At 41.6% G+C, this 24,024-nt stretch overlaps 1 protein-coding gene across 1 annotated transcript; it reads right to left on the bottom strand.

The window, feature by feature from the left end:
- Nucleotides 1-8,599: 8,599 nt before the first annotated feature.
- Nucleotides 8,600-23,416, bottom strand: LOC143136729 (serine protease 27-like). Its single transcript, XM_076297427.1, has 6 exons — nucleotides 23,365-23,416; nucleotides 21,345-21,445; nucleotides 11,362-11,441; nucleotides 10,849-11,108; nucleotides 10,114-10,253; nucleotides 8,600-8,901 (listed from the first exon to the last, which is right to left on the bottom strand). The coding sequence occupies exons 1-6, from the start codon at nucleotides 23,414-23,416 to the stop codon at nucleotides 8,734-8,736; spliced, it is 801 nt and encodes a 266-aa protein (XP_076153542.1). The 3' UTR covers nucleotides 8,600-8,733.
- Between the last annotated feature and the right edge of the window lie 608 nt (nucleotides 23,417-24,024).

Here is a 24,024-nt window from a genome sequence, read left to right as displayed (position 1 = left end):
GACAATGCCTTAAGTGATTGATCTGAAAGTTTACAAACATTTTGGATATCATTATTGTGATGATATTCACATGTGTAATTTTCATGCCTAACATAGCGCCACCATCTGGCCAACCAAAAAGTGTATCAGAAATGTTCTTTGCTTAAAATGAATGGTCTGAAATTTCTCAGGTTAATATATATTATGATTATGATGACACCCAATGGGCCTGCCTTGCATTACGCCCCCACCTGGCCAAGCGAGTAAATGTGGCAGAAAATAAAATACAAAAACAAATAGCACACGCATTAAATATGTACATTTCACAAACGCACCACGTCGGTGCTTTGTTGGATTCCGACATGTCACGGGTTGCGGCCCGCAGGTGCTCGGGCCCGCCATTGCTGCTTGCGGCTATATTTATTATTATTATTTGTTCACCTTTTTGCTATTTTTGAGGTGGTTAGCATGGATGAAAAGTCTTGGAATTTGGCACACACATCTGGTATCACAATGGCTACACAGGCATAAAGGCTTGGCCCCGGGCGTGGCCCAGTGACTCAGTAGCGCCCCCTTAGGTGATTGATCCAGTGGTTGGCACATACTTTCAGCTAGACACACCAAATTCGGTAGGTGTGTGTATCTCCCCAAGATGAACAACTTTCGTATGTACAATGCATTAGCCACGCCCAACAGGAAGTGAGGTATTTGGGATTTTGTGCGGACTAAAATGTGATGAATTGTGATGCCAAAAGAGGTGCTTCCCATTAGTGAAAACGCATGAAATTTGGCACACACATCAAGTGGTACAGTGAATAGACAGGGATAAAAGCTTGGCACCTGGCGTTGCCCAGGAACTCCATAGCGCCCCCTTATGTCACAGTGACTTGTGGTTGGCATATAGTTTTAGATACACACACCAAATTTGGTGGGTGTATGCAACTCCCAAAACCAAACGACTTTTGTATTAACATGCCATTAGCCATTTGATAACGGCTATGAGCATAGTTGTCTGTTTGCAGATGTATGGCATGACTCGTAAGCAGAGAAAAGCTGTTGCTCTCAAACACTGCCCACTTAATCAACAGAATCAGCGAACTGATGAAGGAATAGATTACAGTTTTCAGTGGCTTTGGTGCTTTTCTCAGATCAGAATTCTCATAGCTATTAGTTCAACCTCCACGACATTTAGTAATTTCTGCACATCATAGCAATTTCTCCTTCCTCAGAACAAATTGCAAATGCTTTTGGACATGTATCAGTTACTTTCATACAATTCTCTGCTGTAGTGTATAGTGCTGTCTTGAGCATGTTCAGGTAGTGTCACTGAGTTCTGACCATTTTTTTGCATTGGAAAAAACTGTGAGAATAAACTGTCATAATGAAAACATGACAAAGGCATTTGACTATCTTGTTCATAAACGATGGTGTCAAGACTTCTCATTTTGATGACACTGGCAGTTTCATTGACATGTATACTTGCTTTTGAGTAATGGACTATCCATTTTGAGTAATTTCAAAATACACAAATATTTTATTTTGATACATGATGTGGCCACTGTATTTTGTAGTTTATTTTGAAACACTTAAAATTAAGATATTTTATATTTTATCTGAAAATACATTTTGATGTATTTCTGCCCACCCTTGCCAACGGTGGCTACCACAGCAACAACCAGGGGTGCGTTTCCCAAAACCAACTAAGGGGTTGCTAACAGGTTAGCAACTATGCTTTTGGGAAACGCACCCCAGATCAATTAGAAGGGGAGAAGAGGGAAAGGTGTGGCACAACGACTCACCCTGTGTGTTTGTGTGTGTGTGTCTGTGTATGTGTGTGTGTTAGGGTTTACCACTATGGCAAGCCATTTTAACATTTACCCGCTAGACTGGATATGTATTGCATATTGCCTAGTCAAAACTGAATTACAGATATCTCTATCTGACGTTTCGACTAGTCACAATTACGTTACAGATATCTTGAATGACAATTCCAACTATCCAAAATGTAATTGTGACTAGTCAGAAAGACGTTGTTGATATCTACAATGTTAATTCCAGATAGTCAAATTTAAATGTTAAAATGGCTTGCCATATACAGTACCACCGTCTATGATCCTACTATGCCTAATTTGTCAGAATATCCTAAGAATCAGGATATGCAGGCCAGGGTATGATTTGCCAGGGAGGATGGGGTTATCTCTGCCTCTGCTTAATTCTAGTTTTTTAGGGGAACAATATTCATGTCCTCATTGCTGCTTCGTATAAGGAAAAGGCTGTAACTTGACAACAGTCTAGTACATGAAATAATCTGACATTAGAAACAGGCCGTCACTGTCATCACTTACGCTGCTAACACAGTGGCTGCGTGATGACTGGTTCTGTTGGCCTTGACATTGCACAGCATTCAGAATGCAGACTGCGTAACCAATCACAGATGACTTATTTCAGCAGAAAAGCTACCTGGACAAATGATAAAAAACAAAAAGGAAACAGTTTATGATACAGTCATATTTTCAAACCTTCAAAATCTGATAATGCAACTGAGCTGTTGGTAGCCTATGATGGAGGACAACTCTGTGCATGCAGAAGAGAACAAACAGATTCTCCAAAGCAACTTACATCAGGCAACGAAAAATTAGCTGAATGTTACAAAAAGTGTTACGTAGGCTATTAGAAATCACTTAGCATTAGGCCTGCTGAACTACAATTTGCAGAGGATGCAGAGAAAGCATTATTTTGATCAATCAGCCAGCAGTGGAGAAATAATTTCAAGAAATGATCTGTAACGAGCAAACCAACAGCAGGCTACACTTTCTCTTCATGTTGTTGGTTATTTAAGTTGTCTAGCACAAGTTTTAACAGCTGCAAGGAGTGCAGGCTTCTAAACTGTATAGCCCATCTTCTGGGTCGTATATTATTTTCATAAAAACTGTAGATTACTGCAGTGTGGTTAGAAAAGCGGATGTGGACGGCTACGGCTAGACAAATATTTTACTGGAGTTGAAGTTTTATTCGCTATATGGTCTTTTTGGCCCCCCACCATCGACTTCAAGGCAGCGCTGCTCTTAAGGCACTAGGGTTAGGCAAGGGTTAGAGTAAGGTGCCTTGAAATCGATAGTGGGGGCCAAAAAGACCATCAAGTGTTTTATGCAGGGCAGACATATTTCAGGGTTTTTAGCAGTCAAGTGACAATCAGCAGGACACAACTAATCTTCCATAGAAATGTATGGGGTTACTTTGTAACTTCAATAGGCCAGTTGTCTACACATATCCTGCCCTTTAGAAAGATGGATTTAGATAGATTTTATTAGATACTTTGGAAGACAACATACTCATGCACATTCTTACAAAGATATCAAGGATAACACTATAAAGTATGAGGGGCCGCTTAGGAAATAGTTCATACTTAGTCATACACACACACTATCAAAACCTCACATACAGTACACACTATCATAATCTCATTTATAATAGTGTATGTGAGATTGTGTTAGTGTGTAGGCCCTATGCATCACCAAGTATGAATTATGTCCTAAGCGGCTCCTCATAAGCTGCCCCTCCATTGTGGTCCTCAATGGGGTGGGGGTCCTTCCTGTATTGTAAGTAACCAACCATATTTTTAATCTTAGCCCTATTTTTAGAGATTTTGGGGGAGATATGTATGTCAGTTCATTAAAAAATTCCCGACGTCACATTTTGTTGGGCGAGGTGGAATTCGGGCTGGCTTCCATTTGATTACAACCAGAGCAACAGAAAAATCAAAAGCGATCAGAAGTTCCAAACACCTCTGCTGAAAGGCTGTATCGCAGGAGGGTGGGATGTATTTCTGGATGCTCGAGGGCGTAACCTAGTAACTCATTGACTACTGACCAAGTGATTTGACTAAAATCAACCGAAGCCCTCTCAGGTCACATGAATAAATAGGCACCGTTGAGCAAGTCCAGACCAGTCCATTTCCCAAACTGAATTTTTATGGGCGGTGTTACATTCAGGCTGGCTGCCAGGCTAGTTATTGGCCACAACCTGGTATCAAAAGCACACTAAATAAAGCTAGCATGACCTGGAGAGCTACATCCAGCTCACCGATGCAACCTGACCACAACATACATCATTGTAAATCCCACAGAACTAAACCAGAGCAGTCGGCAAATGCAGGCCCTTGCCCCTGCCATGCACTATAAATGTTTTTTCAGGCAAAACCTAGTTTTGTATCGTATGCAGAGGTGGTGTTTCTAGTTGCATATGGTCACTTGAATGATAACCCTCTTATAAGTAAAGTCGCTTTGGGGAAAAGTGTCAACTCAATGTAAATGTACAGGGTAAGGGTAGCAGTACTGGGGCAGCTGTGGCCTACTGGTTAGGGCTTTGGACTTGTAGCCGGAGGGTAGCCGGTTCGACCCTGACCAGTAGGAACGGCTGAAGTGCCCTTGAGCAAGGCACCTAACCCTTCACTGCTCCCCGAGCGCCGCTGTAGCAGGCAGCTCACTGCGTCGGGGTTAGTGTGTGCTTCTCACTAATTCACGGATTGGGATAAATGCAGAGACCAAACGGGACGGGATCAAAAGAGTATATATACTTATACTTAGTATAAGACAGAATGGTTCTACTGTCTTACATTTTGGTGTTAGTGTAACATTCAAAGCAGAATGTTCATAAGGTGAAGTGATTTTACCCCTTGACAAAGAAGCTAGAACACTGGGGCTTTGGTTCTAAATGATGTTCTAAAGCACTGGGGCTTTGGTTCTAAATGATGTTCTACAGCACTGGGGATTTGGTTCTATTACTAATTATGTTCTACTGCTGGGGCTTTGTCTCTTCCTTACCCTCTGTGATTTCGCCTTGCTGCAGGTCTGCTGGTACCAGATTCTGGGCCGAGAGGCTGATGGCATCAACCTGAAAGGCAGATTGGGAGACTGCCACCTGCTGGGCACAGGTGTTATGGTGAGTCCAGTCACTCGGGAATGGCCCTCATTACTCTAGAGCTGCTGAAGTAACTTGTTTAAATGTTTATATTGGTATCAATTGAGCCATTAGGACAACAGGCAAATTGCACCATTACCTAAACGACAGAAAATCGCCACAGTTAATGTCTTGAGATCCTGAAAAAGCACCAATTTAGGGTTATTAGAAAAACAGTACATTGTTATTTATTTGTACTGATTTGTTTAGGTTCGACTTCCCTTCAAGAATAGTTTAACAAAATATGTTTTGCTTTCCACTGTTATAGTTGCAATAGAATCTTCTTATTAATGTCTGAACATCTGGCACAGTACTGCTCTGACATTTATGATAATGATGTTTTTTTATCATATGTTGTCTTAGATTCCTGCGAAGGGGGAGAGGCTGTTTCGCATTGAAGGGCTGCAGCATAATCAGAAGTACATCTTTGCAGTGGCTTCTTATGATGCTCAGGCGAAAATGGTGGGTCAGTCGATCGGCGAGTCCACCAAACCCATACTGGCCTCTGCTCCCATATTACTGCTGATGGTCTGGGCACACCTGGCTCAGGTAGGCATATATGAAATAACACACTCAACACATTAATGTTAGTTAGACTGGGTGCTGAATCTTTCAGATAATGGATATACAGTTTTTGAATCAAGGACAGCCCTCATCAGTACTTTTTCAACTTTTTTAATCGCCCCACGGACGCTTCAGGGCCAGACGCCCTTCCTTCAGCGTGTATTGGCTAGATGCCCTGTAAAGACCACAGACTGATATACAGTCTATGGTAAAGACCTCTGCATAACCATGACGACAAGAGTGCGCCTACACTTTCTGTCACCTGCCATGGGCGGATTATGAACTTTCGGGCCCCTGGGCCCAGATGTATTAAGGGCCCCCCACTTATTGTCATATATGTGGGAGGGGGGGGGGGGGGGGGGTTGGGGGTCCTCCCCCAGAAATTTTTTAATTAGTTTGATGTGATTTCCTGTATTCTGGTGCATTTTGGGGATGGCCAATACTAAATTCAATCAGATTCATAGCCTACAGTACATCCTGATTTGTTGATATTGAGGCAATGATTCCATGCAAAGGCTTGGGCTTCAGGGCCCCCTGACCCCTTGGGCCCCTTGGCCTGGGCCCGGTAGGCCCGTGCAGTAATCCATCCCTGTCACCTGCCCATGCACACACCAGCGCTGACATTTGGAACAGACAAGCACTCAATAAACATGGAGTGATGTGTGAAAATGATATTCCCCCTGGAGACATTAAAGTACTGTAGTTTCGGGTATTTTGGTGACCTAGAGCTCCCCTTAGAGTTGCGTAATATTTACATTTATCATACCTTGCTGTTGTAATTACCAAATTTCCCTCACGGGATCAAAAAAGTATATATACGTATATATACTTATACTTATACTTATAATTACTTATCACGGCTTGAGCCCTTCCCCCTGGCCACGGTACATGTGCATTTGCAGTCGCTACATTGCGGTGAGTTGACACAAATTTCACTTTGTCGAATTTGTGTAGTCAATTACGTCGTCTCAGCCCTAGTTACTTTACTTTGAGCCATGCTCTTCCTTAGTTGAAACACCTTTGAAAATAGAGGATTGAAGTAGCTGGGTGTTTGTGAATGAACGTTAGCTCAGATGCTGTTTGGGACTTTTTGTGGACTTAATGCAACATTTTACAAAGCACTGCCAGGGCCACCAAGGACTGTGAGCGAATCAACAGCAGAAAAACCTATTTAGCAAGCAGAAATGTCTCAGCCCGGTGTTTAGGATGCATCATACAATGATGAGAAAGCACTCTTTTAATTAATTAGGGAGCAGTGGAGAAATAACTTAAAGAAATTATTTGTAGCCAATATAGGGCATGTTTTAACTGTTAAAAAAGCTTTGTGTTCAACTGTATGGCCCATGTTCTGGATTGTAAATTATTATACGGTATACGGCATGTAGTTCCACAATTATAATTATGTAATTATTATACAGCGAAGCGGCGGTCATATAGGTTTAGTCAGATTTTTTTTTTTTTTTTGCATGGCCAATTTTCCGTCAAGGATTCCCGGGACACTGAAAGACCGGGGTACACGAAACTTGGTGGGCATGTAGCCCCAAATGGATAGCATGGAACTATCGTTTTTCGTTTTGATCTGTAGCCCCCCTGCTGGACTGGACCCCCCGAAAGGAGGGTAGGGCAGACACAGTTTTCTGTGAAAATCTCGAGAACCTTTTTTTTGTATGTCAATCTTAAGGGGCCATGTCAACCCATTCCATAACCACTCATTTCATGTATAGCGCCACCTAGTTAAAAACAAAAAAGTAAAAATGAGGTGTTGTAATCGCAGGTATCTGTGACCTAACATGGTCAAAACTGCACGAAATTGGAAGTGTAGGATCATTATGACACCCTCTGAATGCACGCCAAGTTTTGTGGAATTCTGTTCATGGGGGGCCATACAATAAATTAACTTATGTGTACATTTAGTGACCGTACACCAACAGAGTTTTCTGTGAATATCTTGAGAACCGTAGGGCCTAGGATGACCAATTTTTTGCGTATGTTTGCCTTCAGGGGTCATGTTAACCCATTCCATATGCACACATGTGCATAAACAGATTCACACGCACACACATACATTCACAGTAATCATACGTATGACACATACTCACACAGTAGACATGTACGCATGCATGCACATGCACACACACAGGCACATACACATGCACACACACAAGCACATGCAAGCACACACACACACACACACTCCCACACACACATAAATATGTACATGCACACATTTGCACAGAATTTCTCAGAATTATGAACAGGCAAGATGGGGGTGGGGTTGTATAAAATGTATTTTATATGTGAAATCTATGAACTAATCATGTTTTGGTACTAGCAGATACCAGTGAGAATTGAGTGTGCATAATGCAATTCAGTGAGACGGTTAGAATCATATATGCCTTTCAGCGTGACTTATTTTTGTGTTCCACTAAATGATCAAAATTCTATTGTGGATATAAATTGTTTCATGAACAGTGCATGTATAGTTGTGAAGGTAATGTTGATGTCAGCTAGCTAGATGGTTAACGTCAGATCAAAACAACAGCTTGTAAATGCACTTCAATAAAGCTGTGTAACGAAATGATGCACTGGTGAGAGCACTATGCTAACGAGGTGTATGAACATTGAAATCGGTCAGGGGCAAAAGGAACAAGAGCATCTAAATAACTATTGTTTACATCAGTCTTTTTGAAGGAGATACGTTGCCCAAATAATGGGCAACAAATGGCTCAACAAATGACGCACAAAAAATGGCTATGGTTTGTCAACAAAAACGTTGTCTAGAGTATGCATCAAAAATAGAGCATGGTAGCCTCCATCATTCTCAAATGGAAAAGTTTGGAACAACCAAGTCTTCCTAGGTCTGGCTGCTCAGCCTAACTGAGTAATCCAGGACAAAAGGCCTTGGTCAGACAGGTAACCAAAGACCCAATGGTCACTATCAATAAGATCTAGAGTTCCTGAGAGAAGCGTTCGTGTGTTCCTACTAGCTACCCCACATACTATTTTAGTCCTATGAAATCAAATTGTGGGATTGTGTGTATATTTATGGCAAGTTCCGCAAAGATTGATACATGTGACACACACACACACACACCAATTTGATGCTGCTAAAGATTTTATTGATCAGATAGAAAAGGGGAGAGACAGAAGAGAATCAGAAGAGAGGGACAGAGAAATGTCAGGTGGAGGTGTAGTTCTCCTCTCTGAGTGACCACTAGAGGGTGCTGTGGTTCAGCTGTAATTGCGGATGGTGTCTTGGATGAACTTTGTGTAACTGATCACACGTGTGTACACCCCAGGGTAGCCACGCCGGGCACAGCCATGTCCAAAACTCACCACCCCGACCTGGACAAACTTCCCAGACACCGAGTTACACACCAGGGGGCCGCCAGAATCACCCTACACACACACACATACCAAGAAGAACACACATACACACACCCACACAAAACATATTTAGAACTCCCCCTGCATACAGTACACACCTCAAACATGTAGTAACATTGTATGGCAACAGATGCACACACACAAGTACATAGAAATACATAGTGAAGTCTTAATCACCTTGTTACACTTTTTACACAAGCACACAAGACACAACACTGGGAAATAAACCATTCACATCTATGTCGAATTGAAACACTACTATCAAAACCTAACAATGATGTCAAAATGTCACTCTGATGACAAAATGATACACACTTGCATCATATGAATACACTTTCAGATTAGCAGCAACACACTAGTGTACTTTATTTAAAACACTGTTGTCTTTCATTTTCACTGCTTTTATTCAGTTTATCAGTTCGCATTCTGTGAAGCTCAATGTAACACAGTTTTTTTTTTTTTTTCCCCAACAAAGGTTTTGACAAAAAACAAAAATGAAAGTACTGAAAGGTTACAAATGACATCAACTCAATACTGTACGTCACAGTACTATACTTTACAGTACAGTACAGTAAATACAGTAACACAAACATAAAACAAAAATAAAAACAAAAACATACCACTGTAAAACAGGCTTAGATGTGATGGACTCTCTGCCCAGCTTGCTTGATTTATTGGATGATCCACCAAATTGTTCTATCATCTGAAATATTGTGCCGTGCATAGCCTCTTCGGCCACCTCCTACTGTACTCCTCTCTCTCTTTGTCTTCCTCTTCCTCTTGCTCTCCCTGCCTTCATGCTTGCAATGTTCTCAAAATGGCTCAGCTGATGCCTATTTGTGGCTGGCTGATTGGTGTTCAGTTTTGTAAATAAGTATTTTCACATGTGTGTCTAAGCGTTTTCAATCACCCATTGTGTTTTGTATTTTGAATAGATGTGTTGTCTCAATGGTACCATGAGATTTCATTTATGAACAAAGTGTCTTATGTATGAAATAGTGTGTAGTGTGCAGGAGCAAGTGTGTTGCAGAAAGGTGCAAGTGTGTTGCAGAATTGCAACTAAAGTGCAAAGCAGCGCTTTTGTTTAAGGTATGGTATTTGTTTAAGGTGTAGTAACAAAAGCTTCAAGTTTTGTTACTTTGGTCTAAGCATGTGTCTATAGTGTTCAAGCAATGGGCAAAAACTGTAATACACATGTTCACTAGAAGACACACACACACACACCTGGCATGAGTCCTTGCCCCCCCGCATGTATCCGGCACAGAGCTGCTTATCAGTGGTACCAGGGTACACCTTTCTGCAGGTATTGTCGTTCACTAGGGGGAGCTTCAGCTGCTGCAGGGTCTTGTTACCTTGTAATCGAGCTAAGAGAGGGAGAGAAACAGCAAGTCAGGATAGAGAAAGACACAGAGAAAGAGTCACATAAATAGATAACACACACACTCACACATCAACATAGGCATACCAACATTGAGAACAATATTGTTGCTCGTTTGATAGAGGTAAATATAGGGACAGAACATATGAATATTTTGTAATCAGATTGGCACAGCGTTAGTATAATTTTAGTATCCTGTACTATTTAATACCCCTCTACTGGAAGAAATAATGCACTGAACATGTGCTAGGACTTTTATGTTGATCCTGGTCCTAAAGTTCTGAGTAGAACGTTTTCAGTCTTGTTTGAGCCGATTGGTAACATTGTAAACATACCAACATTGAGTACAACCATGCATTCATACACAAACAGAGACGTGGGCACATGCACATACACACACACACACCAGCTCCTACGTTCTGCAGTTGTTAACAGTAAGAGAGGCAGATGTCAGAGGCTGATATATGGTTTTAAAGGCTCTACAAATCAATTTTATATCTATGGAACTATGTCAACATTCTGTGTGTGTGTGTGCGCGCTTATGCGTTGTCAAACACACACACACACACTCACACACTTACTGTCCTCAGCCACTTTGCCCCATCCGGTGACCCAGCACTCGGAGCGGGCGTTGAAGACATCCCAAGGGGTGGGCAGTGCCACGGGCATCACAAGAGTGGAGAAGTAGACTAATTCATCCAGCTGCACCAGGGCGATGTCATTAGGCGGCCCACCCACATTGCGACGGTAATCGGGATGGATCACAAAACGGCGCACGGAGTAGATCTTGCCATCGGTCTCACTAAGCTTCAACCGCCCCACCACCACTGGTTTCAAACGACTGTGTGCGTGTGTGTGTGCATGTAAGTGGGTACATGTGTGTGTGTGTGTGTGTGTGTGCATGTAAGTGGGTACATGGGTGTGTGTGTGTGTGTGTGTGTATGTAAGTGGGTACATGGGGGTGTGTGTGTGTGTGTGTGTGTTTGAGAGAGAGATGGAGAAATATATTATATATTATTATATACACAGCAACTCTTAAGAACCCCAACCCCCACCTCCAGTGTACACACACACACACAATACAGAAAACGTACTAGTTGTTTGAGTCGACACAGTGGGCTGCAGTCAGAACCCATTGAGTGTTGATAAGGGAACCGCCACAGGATCTGGTATGCTGAGAATAGAGCACACACACACACACACATACATTTAAATTCTTTTTTTGGATTAGAAGATAAGTATACATCATAGCATAATCCAAATTTGACAGAAAGGTGTACAATAGCAGCCAATATCCCAGTCCATTATGCACATTAAGGGTAAAGGTGACACCTACGCCTCCATATGTAGAGGCTACTAATTACTGCTGATACAGAGCAATATTTTGCCATTGTTTTGACCTTGTTCTTAGAGAGTACACAGATCTGCAGGCCTCGTACACACATCTTACCCTGGAAATCCAGAGTTCTCACGAGAGCACAATGGAATTGTCTCTGCGAGACACTCTGGCAATGAGCAATGACGCACGTTACTTTTCCCCTTGCATTCCGGGGAACCAGCTAAACTGATGAAGACAGCGCTGCAATGTTGGAGGACAGTACACATTGGTCGTAGTGTTATCCGATTGCGTCGAAGTCCGAAATTATTCAGAGTAAACATGGTCTAGTATTTTCCAATTGCGTGCAGTGAGATTTTTAAAAATGCATGCTTGTTGCCACCCCTCGAGTTGGGCCATTACATTGTTCGTGGCCAGACCCTTAATCTTTCTGGATTACCAGGGTCTGGATTTTCCAAGATACACACATCTTGTGTACATGGCCTTAACTACCAAAAATGAGGACAATGTTTGTACATGATTAGCCAGAGTTACTAAAAACATGGTACCATGGTTGGTATTTTCAACAGTTTTGAAGCATAGCAGATGTCCATTTAAAAATCGAAAAAGCAACCAATTTCTATTATTGGAACGGCTTAGGTGTGTTGTTATTGTTATTATGTTGGGTGTATTTGGTGTAATGTTTGGTGTTTGGTGTAAGTTATTAATGGCAGTTTCCAATGTAGCGCAGTTCGTGTGGGGGCAGAGGGGGCAGTCTGTCTTGATATTTTCATTGTGATTGATTGCAGTAAAGTTGGCATTGTCGCCGAGCTCCTTCACAGATACGGTCGTAGCGCGCAATGTACAGTCCTTTGCATGCCATTAAGGATGTGCGCGATCGTCTCCCTTTGCCGGCTGTGATGTTGCAAACAGAAGCTACATGCAATGTCATGAGCATCAAAGATATGAAGAGAGTGGTACCACAATGGAAGCTGGAACGGAGCCAAACCAGGCTGAAGCTCTATGCTCTCAAAATGTGAACGCCTTGGACTGATGCACTTCACCATACCACACCATACCTCAAACACAAAGCTTTTAACTTTTACAACCCATACTCTTTGGGGTCCCCCAGGGTTCAATTTTGGGGCCACTCTTATTCATTCTATATATAAATGATTTTGTCAATTCCTCCCAAATATTTCATAAAATAATTTTTGCTGATGACACAAATTTGTTTACATCACACAGGAACCCACTTATTTTACAAGACAATAGTTAACTCAGAGTTAACCAAAGTGGACTCCTGGTTTAAATGTAACAAACTGTCATTAAATGTCAGCAAAACAAATTTCATTTTATTCAAATCGAACAAAAAATTTAAAAACGTTGATCACTGCCTGTTTAAAATCAATGGCCAGGAAATAAAAAGAGTGCATGCCACTAAATTCCTGGGGGTCTACATTGACTACATTCTACATTCTCTCAACTTCAAATGTCATATATAGACCATCTAGTAAACAAGCTGTCCAAGTATGTTGGCTTGTTCTACAAGATCAGACATTTCCTTCCTCTGTCTGCCCTTCTCACATTGTACAAAACTCTCTTTGAACCTCACCTTAATTATTGTAATGTGATATGGTGCAACACCTTCACCAGCCATCTTAAAAAACTTGTATCCTTGCAAAAGAATGTCATACGGGCCCTGTCCTGATCAGAAATAAATTCCTCCACCCACCCTCTATTTCACCTCTTTGAGTTACTTAGACTGGCTGAGCTGAATGTTTATCATAATGCCTGTCTTATGTTTCAAATTGTCAACAGGCTCAACCCTAGGTTGTGTAGTCTTATTCCCATCTCCAGCCCCCAGCACACATACCAAACAAGAACTAAACCACTCATAACAGGTAAATGTCGTCGACACGTGCACGCCAGTATGAGTGTTGCCTGTAGGGGGCCGCAGATTTGGAACAGGATTGATGATGGCCTCAAGGTGTTGCCCTCTATCTCCAACAAAAGACAACTAAAAAATAATTTCCTACTAACCTATATCTAATATAAAACTGTTTTCCTCATGGACTACTGGGATGTATGTGTATGATTGTATGTGTATGTAATGTTGTATGTGATGTTATGTGTATGTAATGTTAAGTATGTATGTTATGTTGTCACCATCTGGTCTCAGGTGGTTACTGTGAATATCATTGTTTGTACCACTACCCTTTCATGAACCATGGGCCCCCACCTATAAGCTTTTCTAGCTTCTTTGGGGGACCCATCCACTCTATCCGCCTGTCTTTGTACCCATACTGGTTTATTGTAATGTTTGAAGTGGTATTGTGAATAAACTCAAACTCAACTCAACAACTCAACTCAACACTGGCTGTGTAGCTAAAGACAGTAGGTGGGCTACACATACTGTAGGTGTTTCAAACTTTTCAAAAGTGTGTGTGTTGGGGGGGTAGGCCTACTCCCCGGGAAGATTTTTGAAATTATGGCTGCTAAACCAACCTACACAATCTGGACTGTGGTCATAACATACATCTACATCTTATAACGTATTCCCTGTTATATATTCCTTTTAAAATATATTTTTCTGTCTTGTTTGTCAAGCAATTTTTATTATGTTTACATTCTTGTCTTTTCATAGTCATAGTTAATATTTAATAAGCAAGCTATTGCACTGTTCAATCTCTGCACTGTTCACTTTTGCTCATCTATCTAAACACTTTGGGAGGGACAGAAATAACTTTAGCCTGAGCAGCTCTGGCTCATGTGACATGAACATTGGCTACCTTATGCATTATCACTGCACTTCCCGACACTACCCTACATGGAGACATATCTCACATTTACAATGGAAAAAACATAACGTTATGTTTTGTGCAAGTGGGTTAGGACAAACATAGATTTTGGTGAACGAAGATGCATATCACTAATTCATTTCTTTGCGCATCAGCCCATGATCTGCATTCACTCCAGCGAGACGAGTGAAATAAATGTTTTTAAAGCCGTTTCATTGCCATAGGCTATTTGCTACGATATTTACCTGCTATGTCTTCAGTTTTCATGGACAGTTACAGGAATCCATGTCATTCGTTATATCGTTCCTTCTAACCTAACCAAGATATCTCCAGAGTGGTTCAGTTTGTCAGTCAGTCTCAGCCTCTCCTCTAGCTCCTCTATATGTTGGGATTTATAGTTATTTTATTACATTTTGTTACACTTTAGGAGAAGACAGGCGAGGGCCTCGCTCCACCTACTCCACCGATGTCACTGTAGAGCAGTGGTTCTTAAATTGGGGGTCGGCAAAAATTTTGGAGGGGTCGCGAAATGATTTGCAGTCTGGATTAAAGACCTACTTCTAAAGGTTTTTAGTCAAAGGCTGCCATTGACATAATGCCTTTGGTGTTGACATAGCCTACCTATAAGCAGCGTTGTATGTAACGTAACTACTTTTTCGGGTAAAAAGTTGTGTAACGCGCTACTATGAAAATTTCAGGATCAGGAATCGAGAGCATCGAGAGCGGAAAGACGTCATGGATTAAGGCTCCATCAGACAATCACCCTATGTGTCGACTGAACTACGAATTGAAACCGCTAATGTGACTGTAATTGACAATTTATTTAACAATATATAATTCAACTTAACATCAATAGCACTAGCACTTGTTCTTGTGAAGCAGAAGCATGGTGCTCTTGAACTCGGCATTTCGATTGATGGGTGTCAATCGTCTGATCGAGCCTTAATAAACACATTGCAAACATCGAGAGTGTTTATGAGAAGACAATTATTTACAATGATTTACAGACCACTAGCTGCTGCATGAAGCTACACTTCAGCATTGGACTATTTGATGTGGTCACCCATAGCTACAAACCAAGGACATACTGTAAGTGCTTAGATTTTGACTTAGACCAGAGCCCGTCTACCGATATAGATCAACGGTTAGCCTACTCAGTGAGCTACAGACTTGAATGACCTTCTTCTCCGCTATGAAGTATTTGACAGCTCATGGCGGCCTTACATTGTACGATTTTGGTCTGTTTTCACAGTCGGCGACTAAATTTCGGACAGAAATCATGGGAGTTGTACTGGAATCGCGGTGCGCTCCCGTCAACTAGATCGTTAAGTATAAGGTGCCAATCTTAGCAGTTTTAAGTGCAGTCGGAGTCAGTCTTTTTCTAGTTTTGCGGTTACGACAATATCAAACATGTTTGATATTATCGCAAGTCTTTTTAGTCGTGGCTCATGCAAATAGTGATGTGAACAATATAAAAACCAATAGTGACCTCTCTCCAACACCAAACAGGAAGGGGCAAAGTAGGCGTACAAGTAGTTGTTCTGTCACGTAGAATAGCCGACTAACAGAACAGAATAACAAATAATCATAGGCTACAGCTGTCGCCTACTTTGCCCCTTCCTGTTTGGTGTTGGAGAGAGGTCACTATTGGTTTTCATATTGTTCACGTCACTATGTGCATGAGCCACGACTCAAAAGACTTGCGATAATATCAAACATGTTTGATATTGTCGTAACGGAAAAACTAGAAAAAGACTGACTCCGACTGACTTAAAACCGCTAAGACTGCCACCTTACACTTAACGATCTAGTTGACGGGAGCGCGCCGCGATTCCAGTGCAACTCCCATGACTTCTATCCGACTTTGGAAATTTAGTCGCCGACTGTGAAAACAGACCAAAATCGTTGGCCAAAATTTGCATGAGCCACGACTCAAAAGACTTGCGATAATATCAAACATGTTTGATATTGTCGTAACGGCAAAACTAGAAAAAGACTGACTCCGACTGACTTAAAACCGCTAAGATTGGCACCTTACACTTAACGATCTAGTTGACGGGAGCGCGCCGCAATTCCAGTGCAACTCCCATGACTTCTGTCCGACTTTGGAAATTTAGTCGCCGACTGTGAAAACAGACCAAAATCGTACAATGTAAGGCCGCCATAGATGTGAGAGGGTCTGAGACCGTAGTCTTTCAAAAAAATTTTCCAAATCGTTGCTAAGTCTGTCAGTGTAAGGAGGGCTCAAGTTCTACCATATAGACTGCAGCTCTGAGGTGTCGAAATAGTTTCGAAGCCTCAAAACAATTCCGGCATAATTGCTTTGAACGTTTCAGTGTTTCACAAAGCCTCCCTTTGCCCATCCCCGTAAAAAATGTTGGTCGAGTGGAGTGGCGGTGGAGTCATCAGATGCATTGCTAGCCTAGCCTGGGTTTTCCCATGCTGCCTTACACGCGTGCACGATTTTATTCACGCTGCTAGCAGAGAATGTCTAATAAGGGGAGAACCTTCACTCTTGGAACGCTTCCGGTGTGGTACTGCATCTAGGGGCGCTCGCGGGCGAGTGCAGAATGAATGGAGGTCTATGGAGCTGTACCCCTCAAAATCCACTTTTTTCAGGATATAATTTTTTTTCAAGTAATTTGAATATTGTATTCGAAAGGGGAAGCAAAGACAATACACTTGGTTGAGTATTATATTTTTTAAAGTCACTTAATTGTTCTAAAAAGCCTTTCAAACGTGTCAATGACATCATTCATTAGCACAATGCTAGCGTGTTATGTGTAACAACGACCCAACCTGTAAGAAATCAAAAGGACACAAGTACGCGTTCATTCAACTTTTGACCTATAACCCATGTTGAAGTTATACAAACTACAATCAAATCTGAGATTTGTCAACGGCAATCAGGTGAAAGAGACAAATTTAGCCGTCTAGCTCCATTGACTCTCATTCATTCTGCACTCATGGCGATCGCCCCCAGTGGAACTCTGGTGGAACTGCATCCAAAATTCGGTACAATGGGACTTAATACGGAGTGGCAAGGCTCTCCGTAGACGGGCTCTGGTATACCATAGATACATATAATAAAGGCTAGATGTCTCGTCCGCACTGCTGGCCAATGGAGGTCGACGTCCGCACCTCGCGGCCATCTTGCAATTAACGTACAAACTGACGAGTTACATTAGCCCTAGCACTATGAGCTACGATAAACGTTAGCTAGAATAGCTAATAAGTGTGGCAGCTAAGTTATTATTTCATGTTCTGATATGACATTCTTAATGTTTTGATTATGTTACAACTGATAAAAGCACAACCAAATCGCTTTGCAATATTTTAGTCCAGAAATACTTATGGGTGTTCATTTACCATAATGTTAATTACAGTAGCCTAACGTTACGACCTAACGTTATCTCCCCTTGCTGTTACCACCAGTTTTAATAACTATTTACATTTGCGATTATGACCCATTTCATCTAACAACACCACTGGCATCTTTCTTTGACTATCAGACCCCGAACAGCAATACATATAGTATAAGTATATAAGTATATATATTCTTTTGATCCTGTCAGGGAAATTTGGTCTCTGCATTTATCCCAATCCGTGAAACACACTCAGCACACAGTGAGGTGAAGCACACACTAATCCCGGTGCAGTGGGCTGCCTGCAACAACAGCGGTGCTCGGGGAGCAGTGAGGGGTTAGGTGCCTTGCTCAAGGGCACTTTAGCGGTGGCCTACTGGCCGGGATTCAAACCGGCAACCCTCCGGCTACAAGTCCGAAGCGCTAACCAGCGCTAACCCCAGTAGGCCAAGGCTGCCCCCCAATACATTGAACTACAAAGATGTTGTAGTAATGGTGTTCAGTTCATCATAATCATTACGACATAATGTAATTTGCCGTCCAGCATGGAGCCGTCACGTGTCTGCAAGGGGTGAATAAGAAAACTGGCACTGTCTGGTTACTTCCGGTTTCTGGACTGGTTACAGTTCCTCCTCAGATTCCACTTGAGGGCGCTCGCAGGCAAGCGCAGAATGCATGGAGGTCTATGGAGCTTTACCCCTCAATATCCACTTTTCTCTCGATATAATTTTTTGAGTAGTAATTTGAATGTTGCTTTCGATAGGAGAGGCAAAGAAAATACACATTATTGATTATTATATTTTTTAAAGTCACATAATTCTTCTAAAAAGCCTTTCAAATTTCAATGACGTCAGTCATTAGCACAATGCTTATGGGCAACAACGACCCAACCTGTAAGAAATGAAAAGTACTTGTTCATTCAAGATCAGATCTAAACTCTTTTTGAACTTGAATAAACTACAATAAAAACTTTGATTCTTCCAGGACAAGCAGGAGAAAGAGATCAATTAAGCCGTCTAGCTCCATAGACCAGTGTTTTTCAACCTTTTTTGTGCCACGGCACACTTTTGACACTTAAAATGTCCCACGGCACACTAACATCCTGTGTGAAGAAAAAATAAACATACCATAGCCTAAAACTTCAAATAATACACAGATATGGCCTTATTATGGCTTCTATGCAAGACCTGCTCAATAAAACAAGTGCCCTCTGTTTCATTTGCAGGTGACTATATCTAATTTAATTTAATTGTTATGAACTGGATATGTGATGATTCTGTGAATACTGGATATGGGGCCCCCGTTGTACAATGCCTGCATACCACAAATAGTGCAATCATGCAATCAATGAGAGCATGTGGTTATAAATCCTTTGATGCAACAGTTGCTTTTCTGGACCAGTGAGTGACATTTGGGTAATTTTCTGCGGCACACCTGATGATCTCTCACGGCACATTAGTGTGCCCCGGCACAGTGGTTGAAAAACACTGCCATAGACCACCATTCAATCTGCGCTCGCCCGCGATCACCACCAGTGGAATTTTAATGGAACTGCAACCAATTTCGATACAATGGGGCTTAATAAGTGCCAAGGCTCTCCATAGACGGGCTCTGTGTATACTCAGGGGTAAAGGGGTAAATTGAGGGGTAAAGCTCCATAGACCTCCATGCATTCTGCGCTTGCCTGCGAGCGCCCTTAAGTGGAATCTGAGGAGGAACTGCAACCAGTCCAGAAACCAGAAGTAACCATTCTCTTCCTATTAGACATTCTCTGGTATACTTTTAAAATGCGCTACGTCAATGGAAAACTTCTCCTGGTCCCTAAAATGACACCAGGATATTTCTAAAAGTTTGTGCTTTTGACCGTTCGTGCCCTGAAAGGCAAGTCTTTCACATTCATATTCGGTTACACCTGCCAAGAGCTGACACATTGAGTAACGAGTAATGAGTAGCCTAATGAGTAAATTAGCATACCGTAAAACCTTATAGCGGCATGGACAAAGGGAATGACTGCTAATGTGTTGAATCTTCACCTAAATAAAGTCAGAGTTAACAGTCAAAACGTATGTTTTTCCGTGAAATGTGTTCACAATATACAGTATACTGTCGAATTATGCAAAAATGTAAAATTCGACATTTTGACCCGTATGTTTGTTTATCGTGGATTTTCTCAAAATAGCACCGTGCACAAAGCGACTGGTTTTGCCTTGCAGGGTCACAAATACAGTTTCTCTCTGAAACTCAACATGGGCCTGCCTGTCTCAGCTGCCTGTGAGCAGCTTTTCAGTTGTGCTGGATTGCTGTTCACTGCAATGCATTTTTCACATAGATCTCCGTTTCCCAAGGTCACCGAGTAGGCTGCTGTCTGTGTGAGAAACCTGAAAACAATCTGTTTTACCTAGCTCGAGTTACTGCAGCCAGCAGCTAAGGCTACCAGGCAGCTACAGCGATCCACTCTGGGGGCATGAACATGGGGGCTCACGAACATGCCCCCAGAGTGTAGTGCTGTAGCTGCCTGGCTACTTCAGCTGCTGACTGCAGCAACTCGAGCTAGGTAAAACTGATTGTTTTTGGGGTGTTGTCATACCCCCCCACCCCCACAAAAAAGTAACTAAGTAACTTTTACTTAAAGTACATTTTAAACTAACTACTTTTTACTTGAGTAATCAAGTAAAGATGGGTAATTTACCTTGTACTTGAGCAATATTTCATCAAAGTATTGGTACTTTTACTTGAATACAATATTTAAGTACTTTTTCCACCTCTGCATAAGATGTATCGAGGCTATGTTATTTGATATTGTTTCATAGGAATTTAGTGGTGGTGTTGAAGCCTATAATAGCCGAATGTTTTAAAGTAAAGTAACGGATTACTTTTTAAAGAAGTAACGAGTAAACACTCATTTTTAAAAAAACTTACCCCAACACTGCCTATGAGAGAAGACATTTTCTGCCTTTGCTCTGCGTCTTGCAACATTTCGAAACCATATTCTGCCGGTTAGAGAGAAGGGGATCGCAAGACTTGGCCCATGTTTTTTTTTTTGGGGGGGGGGTCGCCAGACAAAATCCACTGTCGAGCAGTGCGATGTGCTCAATTATTTGGTAGGCTAGCTCCAGAATAATCATGCCACGAATATTAGTATTATTATTAAGAGGCCACTCCTTGGAAGCCCAGGTAAGCCACTGCATTAAAGCAACACCAAAGAGTTTTTTGTACCTTAAAATAATGTTTCCAAAATCGTTTCAGTGGTTCATCAACTCGTAACAGGGTGAATGGCACTTTCTGCATTCGCTTCGCGGCCCTCTATTGGCTATAACCGCACTATGTAAGTTTGCCGCATCGGGTAGCGGATCTGTAGTTCGATGGAATGAGACATGAGAAACTACAAATTTGACTTGCATCAGATGTCGCAATACGTCGTACTTTCATAAAACCATGCAACATATTCTACCTTGTCTGTGGACATTGTTATTTGCAAAGCCGGTGCTGGATAAACAAATAGTGTTGCTTTAAGGCGTCAGTGAGTACCCATTCCAAAACACACACACACACACAGTTGGCCATTCTCTTTCACTCTCTTTCTTTCACACACACACCATTCTATTAGTGGTCTCAAGGTACACCATCCAGGGCCATTGTCCAGGGGCTGCATCCTCTCCCCCAACTATAGAGCTCCGGGAGTTGAGACGCGGCAAGCCTGCAGACAAAGATACTGCGTTACACACACACACAAACACACATGCACATAATATATGTGTAAAATATATTTAAAAGACAACTTGTGTTTCACGCGAGGAATACAGGTAAAATGTAAAATACACATTTACAGTTTTGAACTCAATACATTTCAGATGATTATGAGCCATTTGGCAAAGTTTTACTCTTGGGGTATCTTTGTGACATTCACCCTTTCGAAATGAATAAGTGCCCAAAAGGCTCATAAGTATGTGAAATTAATGTACCGGTATATTTTATGTGTTTTACATTTATTTCACAGGCATTTCACAACTACTTCATACAGTGATTTTTTAATACACATTCTTCTACAAATACACATAGTGCAAATATGAGCTGTTAGAGCTAATTTGGAATCGAACAAATGTAAAAGTCATAGGGGTGCACCAGGGCCGTGGGAAGTAAGTTTTGGTTGGGGGTGCTGTAGTCGGGGGGGGGGGGACAAATTGAAGTGTGATTTATTTTCATTGCATGACACACAGCACAGGCATACATCACTGTCAAGAACATTATGGCTACACTACAGAAAAAATGCGACAAAATGTCGCAAACCACAGATTGATACTAACGCAAACAAAGTAACCGTCTGCTATCTGACGCTACACTAGTAAGGTAACAAAGTTGCTGTAGCCTTGCACCGAAATCGACGGTGAACACGTGAAATATAAAACTGTTGAACACCAACATTAATAAAACGTAATAATTATTGACGCTTCTGACATGGGTGTCAAAACAGGCTAAAGACCCTATCGCACAGCATATTAGACAGAACACATTGACTCAAAACATATGCATAACATATGCCTACAACGCAATATTCATAGGCTAGCCTACATTAAATTTATCCACATATCACAAATATAGCCTACAACAAATGCTGATATCATAAACGCACAGTGTAGCCTTTAACCTACACTTTCAAAAAGAAGAGAAAGAACGCTCTGAGGAGGCCACTGAAACAGGCACGCAAAGACACAGATGAATAAGTTCATCTACCTCGCTGAAGAGAGCTCTTGTTTGTGGATGGAGCTTACTCAATATCCATGCCACCTTTCACCGATAACACTATGCATCATTTTAAGCTGAAGATTGAGACGGCCCGTGTTCAGCTCCTTGGGAAACTCACGGTAATATTCAGCTACTTAATATGGCATATTGTCGTACCATAAAGCTAGCGTCATAGGATATCTCCCTCAGGTTTGTTTTGTTAATTTGTTTAGTTTTTGTTTAGATCTCACAGGTCTAATGTAACATGTTTTAGTGCATAATAGAATAATAGACAGGGGGACGGAGAGCTTCTTTTTTTCTGATCGTGAGTGGTATGACATATAAATACGCGTGCTTTCCTGCAGGGGGTGCTGCCGCACCCCCAGCACCCCCACTTCCCACGGCTATGGGGTGCACTCTGTGTAATACTACAGTAATGTGTATTACTGTCCACTTAGGCCACTTTGGCAAGCTTAGGCTGGAATGAAGCTATCATAGCTATTAACTATATTGACATTTACTTGGTCTACTCTACTGTATATAAATGCTCAGTACTTTGTTGTTACCTAGCAGCAGTTAGTGGATTGATCAATTTCAGCAGAGTAATTATGAGACACCCACATACCTGCCATGCATACAGAAATCTGTTAACTTTCCCCTGCACTTTGACAGTTTTGACACTTTGACAAAAAAAAAAAAAAAGAATATAATTTTTTTCTGAAAGTAGCCTGCTTGTAATACAAGGACACAGCCCTTGGGTTTAAATCTGCTTTTTTTCTTTATGTTACACACACATCTGTAGACACACACACACACACACACATCTATAGACATACACACACACACACACACACACATATCTGTAGACACACACACACACACACAGCATCTCACCTGTAGCTGTGCTGAGCAGCAGGGTCACACAGAGACAGACCCTGAGTCTCATGTCTGCAGTCTGCTGGATCTCCCCAGAGCTCAGCTATTATATATGCGATTACCACACCCACCAAGATGATCACACCCACACATTCATGATTCCCATACAATATGTACACACACGCACACAGACGCAAACACACAGACACACACACAGACGCATACACACACACACACACACACACACACACACACACACACACACACACACACAAACACACACACACACTCTCACACACACATACACACACACACACACACACACACACACACACACACACACAAACACACACACATGCAGGGATGGGCAGTATTTCTAATACATGTATTTACAGTAAAATATGTATTTCAAATACAAAATACTATTTTGTAATTTGTACTTTATTGAGATAATGAAAATGCCTTCGTATTTTGTATCAAAATACTTCAGTGTTGTGTATTTTTGTATTTTCAAAATACTGTAAAATACATTCTGTGAAACACTGTGATGACATCTATCTAACTATCTATAAAGCACAAAATCTCTGTGGCACCCCTGCATGATCAAGCCCTCTGCTCCAGTAGAGTTATTATAAGTATAAGTAAGTATATATACTCTTTTGATTCCGTGAGGGAAAT

This window comes from Alosa pseudoharengus, unplaced genomic scaffold (assembly GCF_046254945.1).
Source record: "Alosa pseudoharengus isolate Yale_2024_CS ecotype anadromous, Long Island Sound unplaced genomic scaffold, YU_APseudo_1.1 YU_APseudo_1.1_scf_20, whole genome shotgun sequence".
In the NCBI taxonomy this organism is placed as follows: Eukaryota; Metazoa; Chordata; class Actinopteri; order Clupeiformes; family Clupeidae; genus Alosa; species Alosa pseudoharengus.
Note: the sequence above shows the minus strand (reverse complement) of the source record. Positions and strands in the feature narration are given on the sequence as shown.

Bases quoted from the DNA above. Each gene is read 5' to 3' on its own strand.
- LOC143136729 (XM_076297427.1), bottom strand. From the start codon at position 23,416: ATGAGACTCAGGGTCTGTCTCTGTGTGACCCTGCTGCTCAGCACAGCT. The intron at 21,446-23,364 runs GTGAGATGCTGT...CTTTGTCTGCAG, and splicing joins GCTGCTCAGCACAGCTACAG to GCTTGCCGCGTCTCAACTCC. The intron at 10,254-10,848 runs GTAAGTGTGTGA...TCCCTCTCTTAG, and splicing joins GGGCAAAGTGGCTGAGGACA to CTCGATTACAAGGTAACAAG.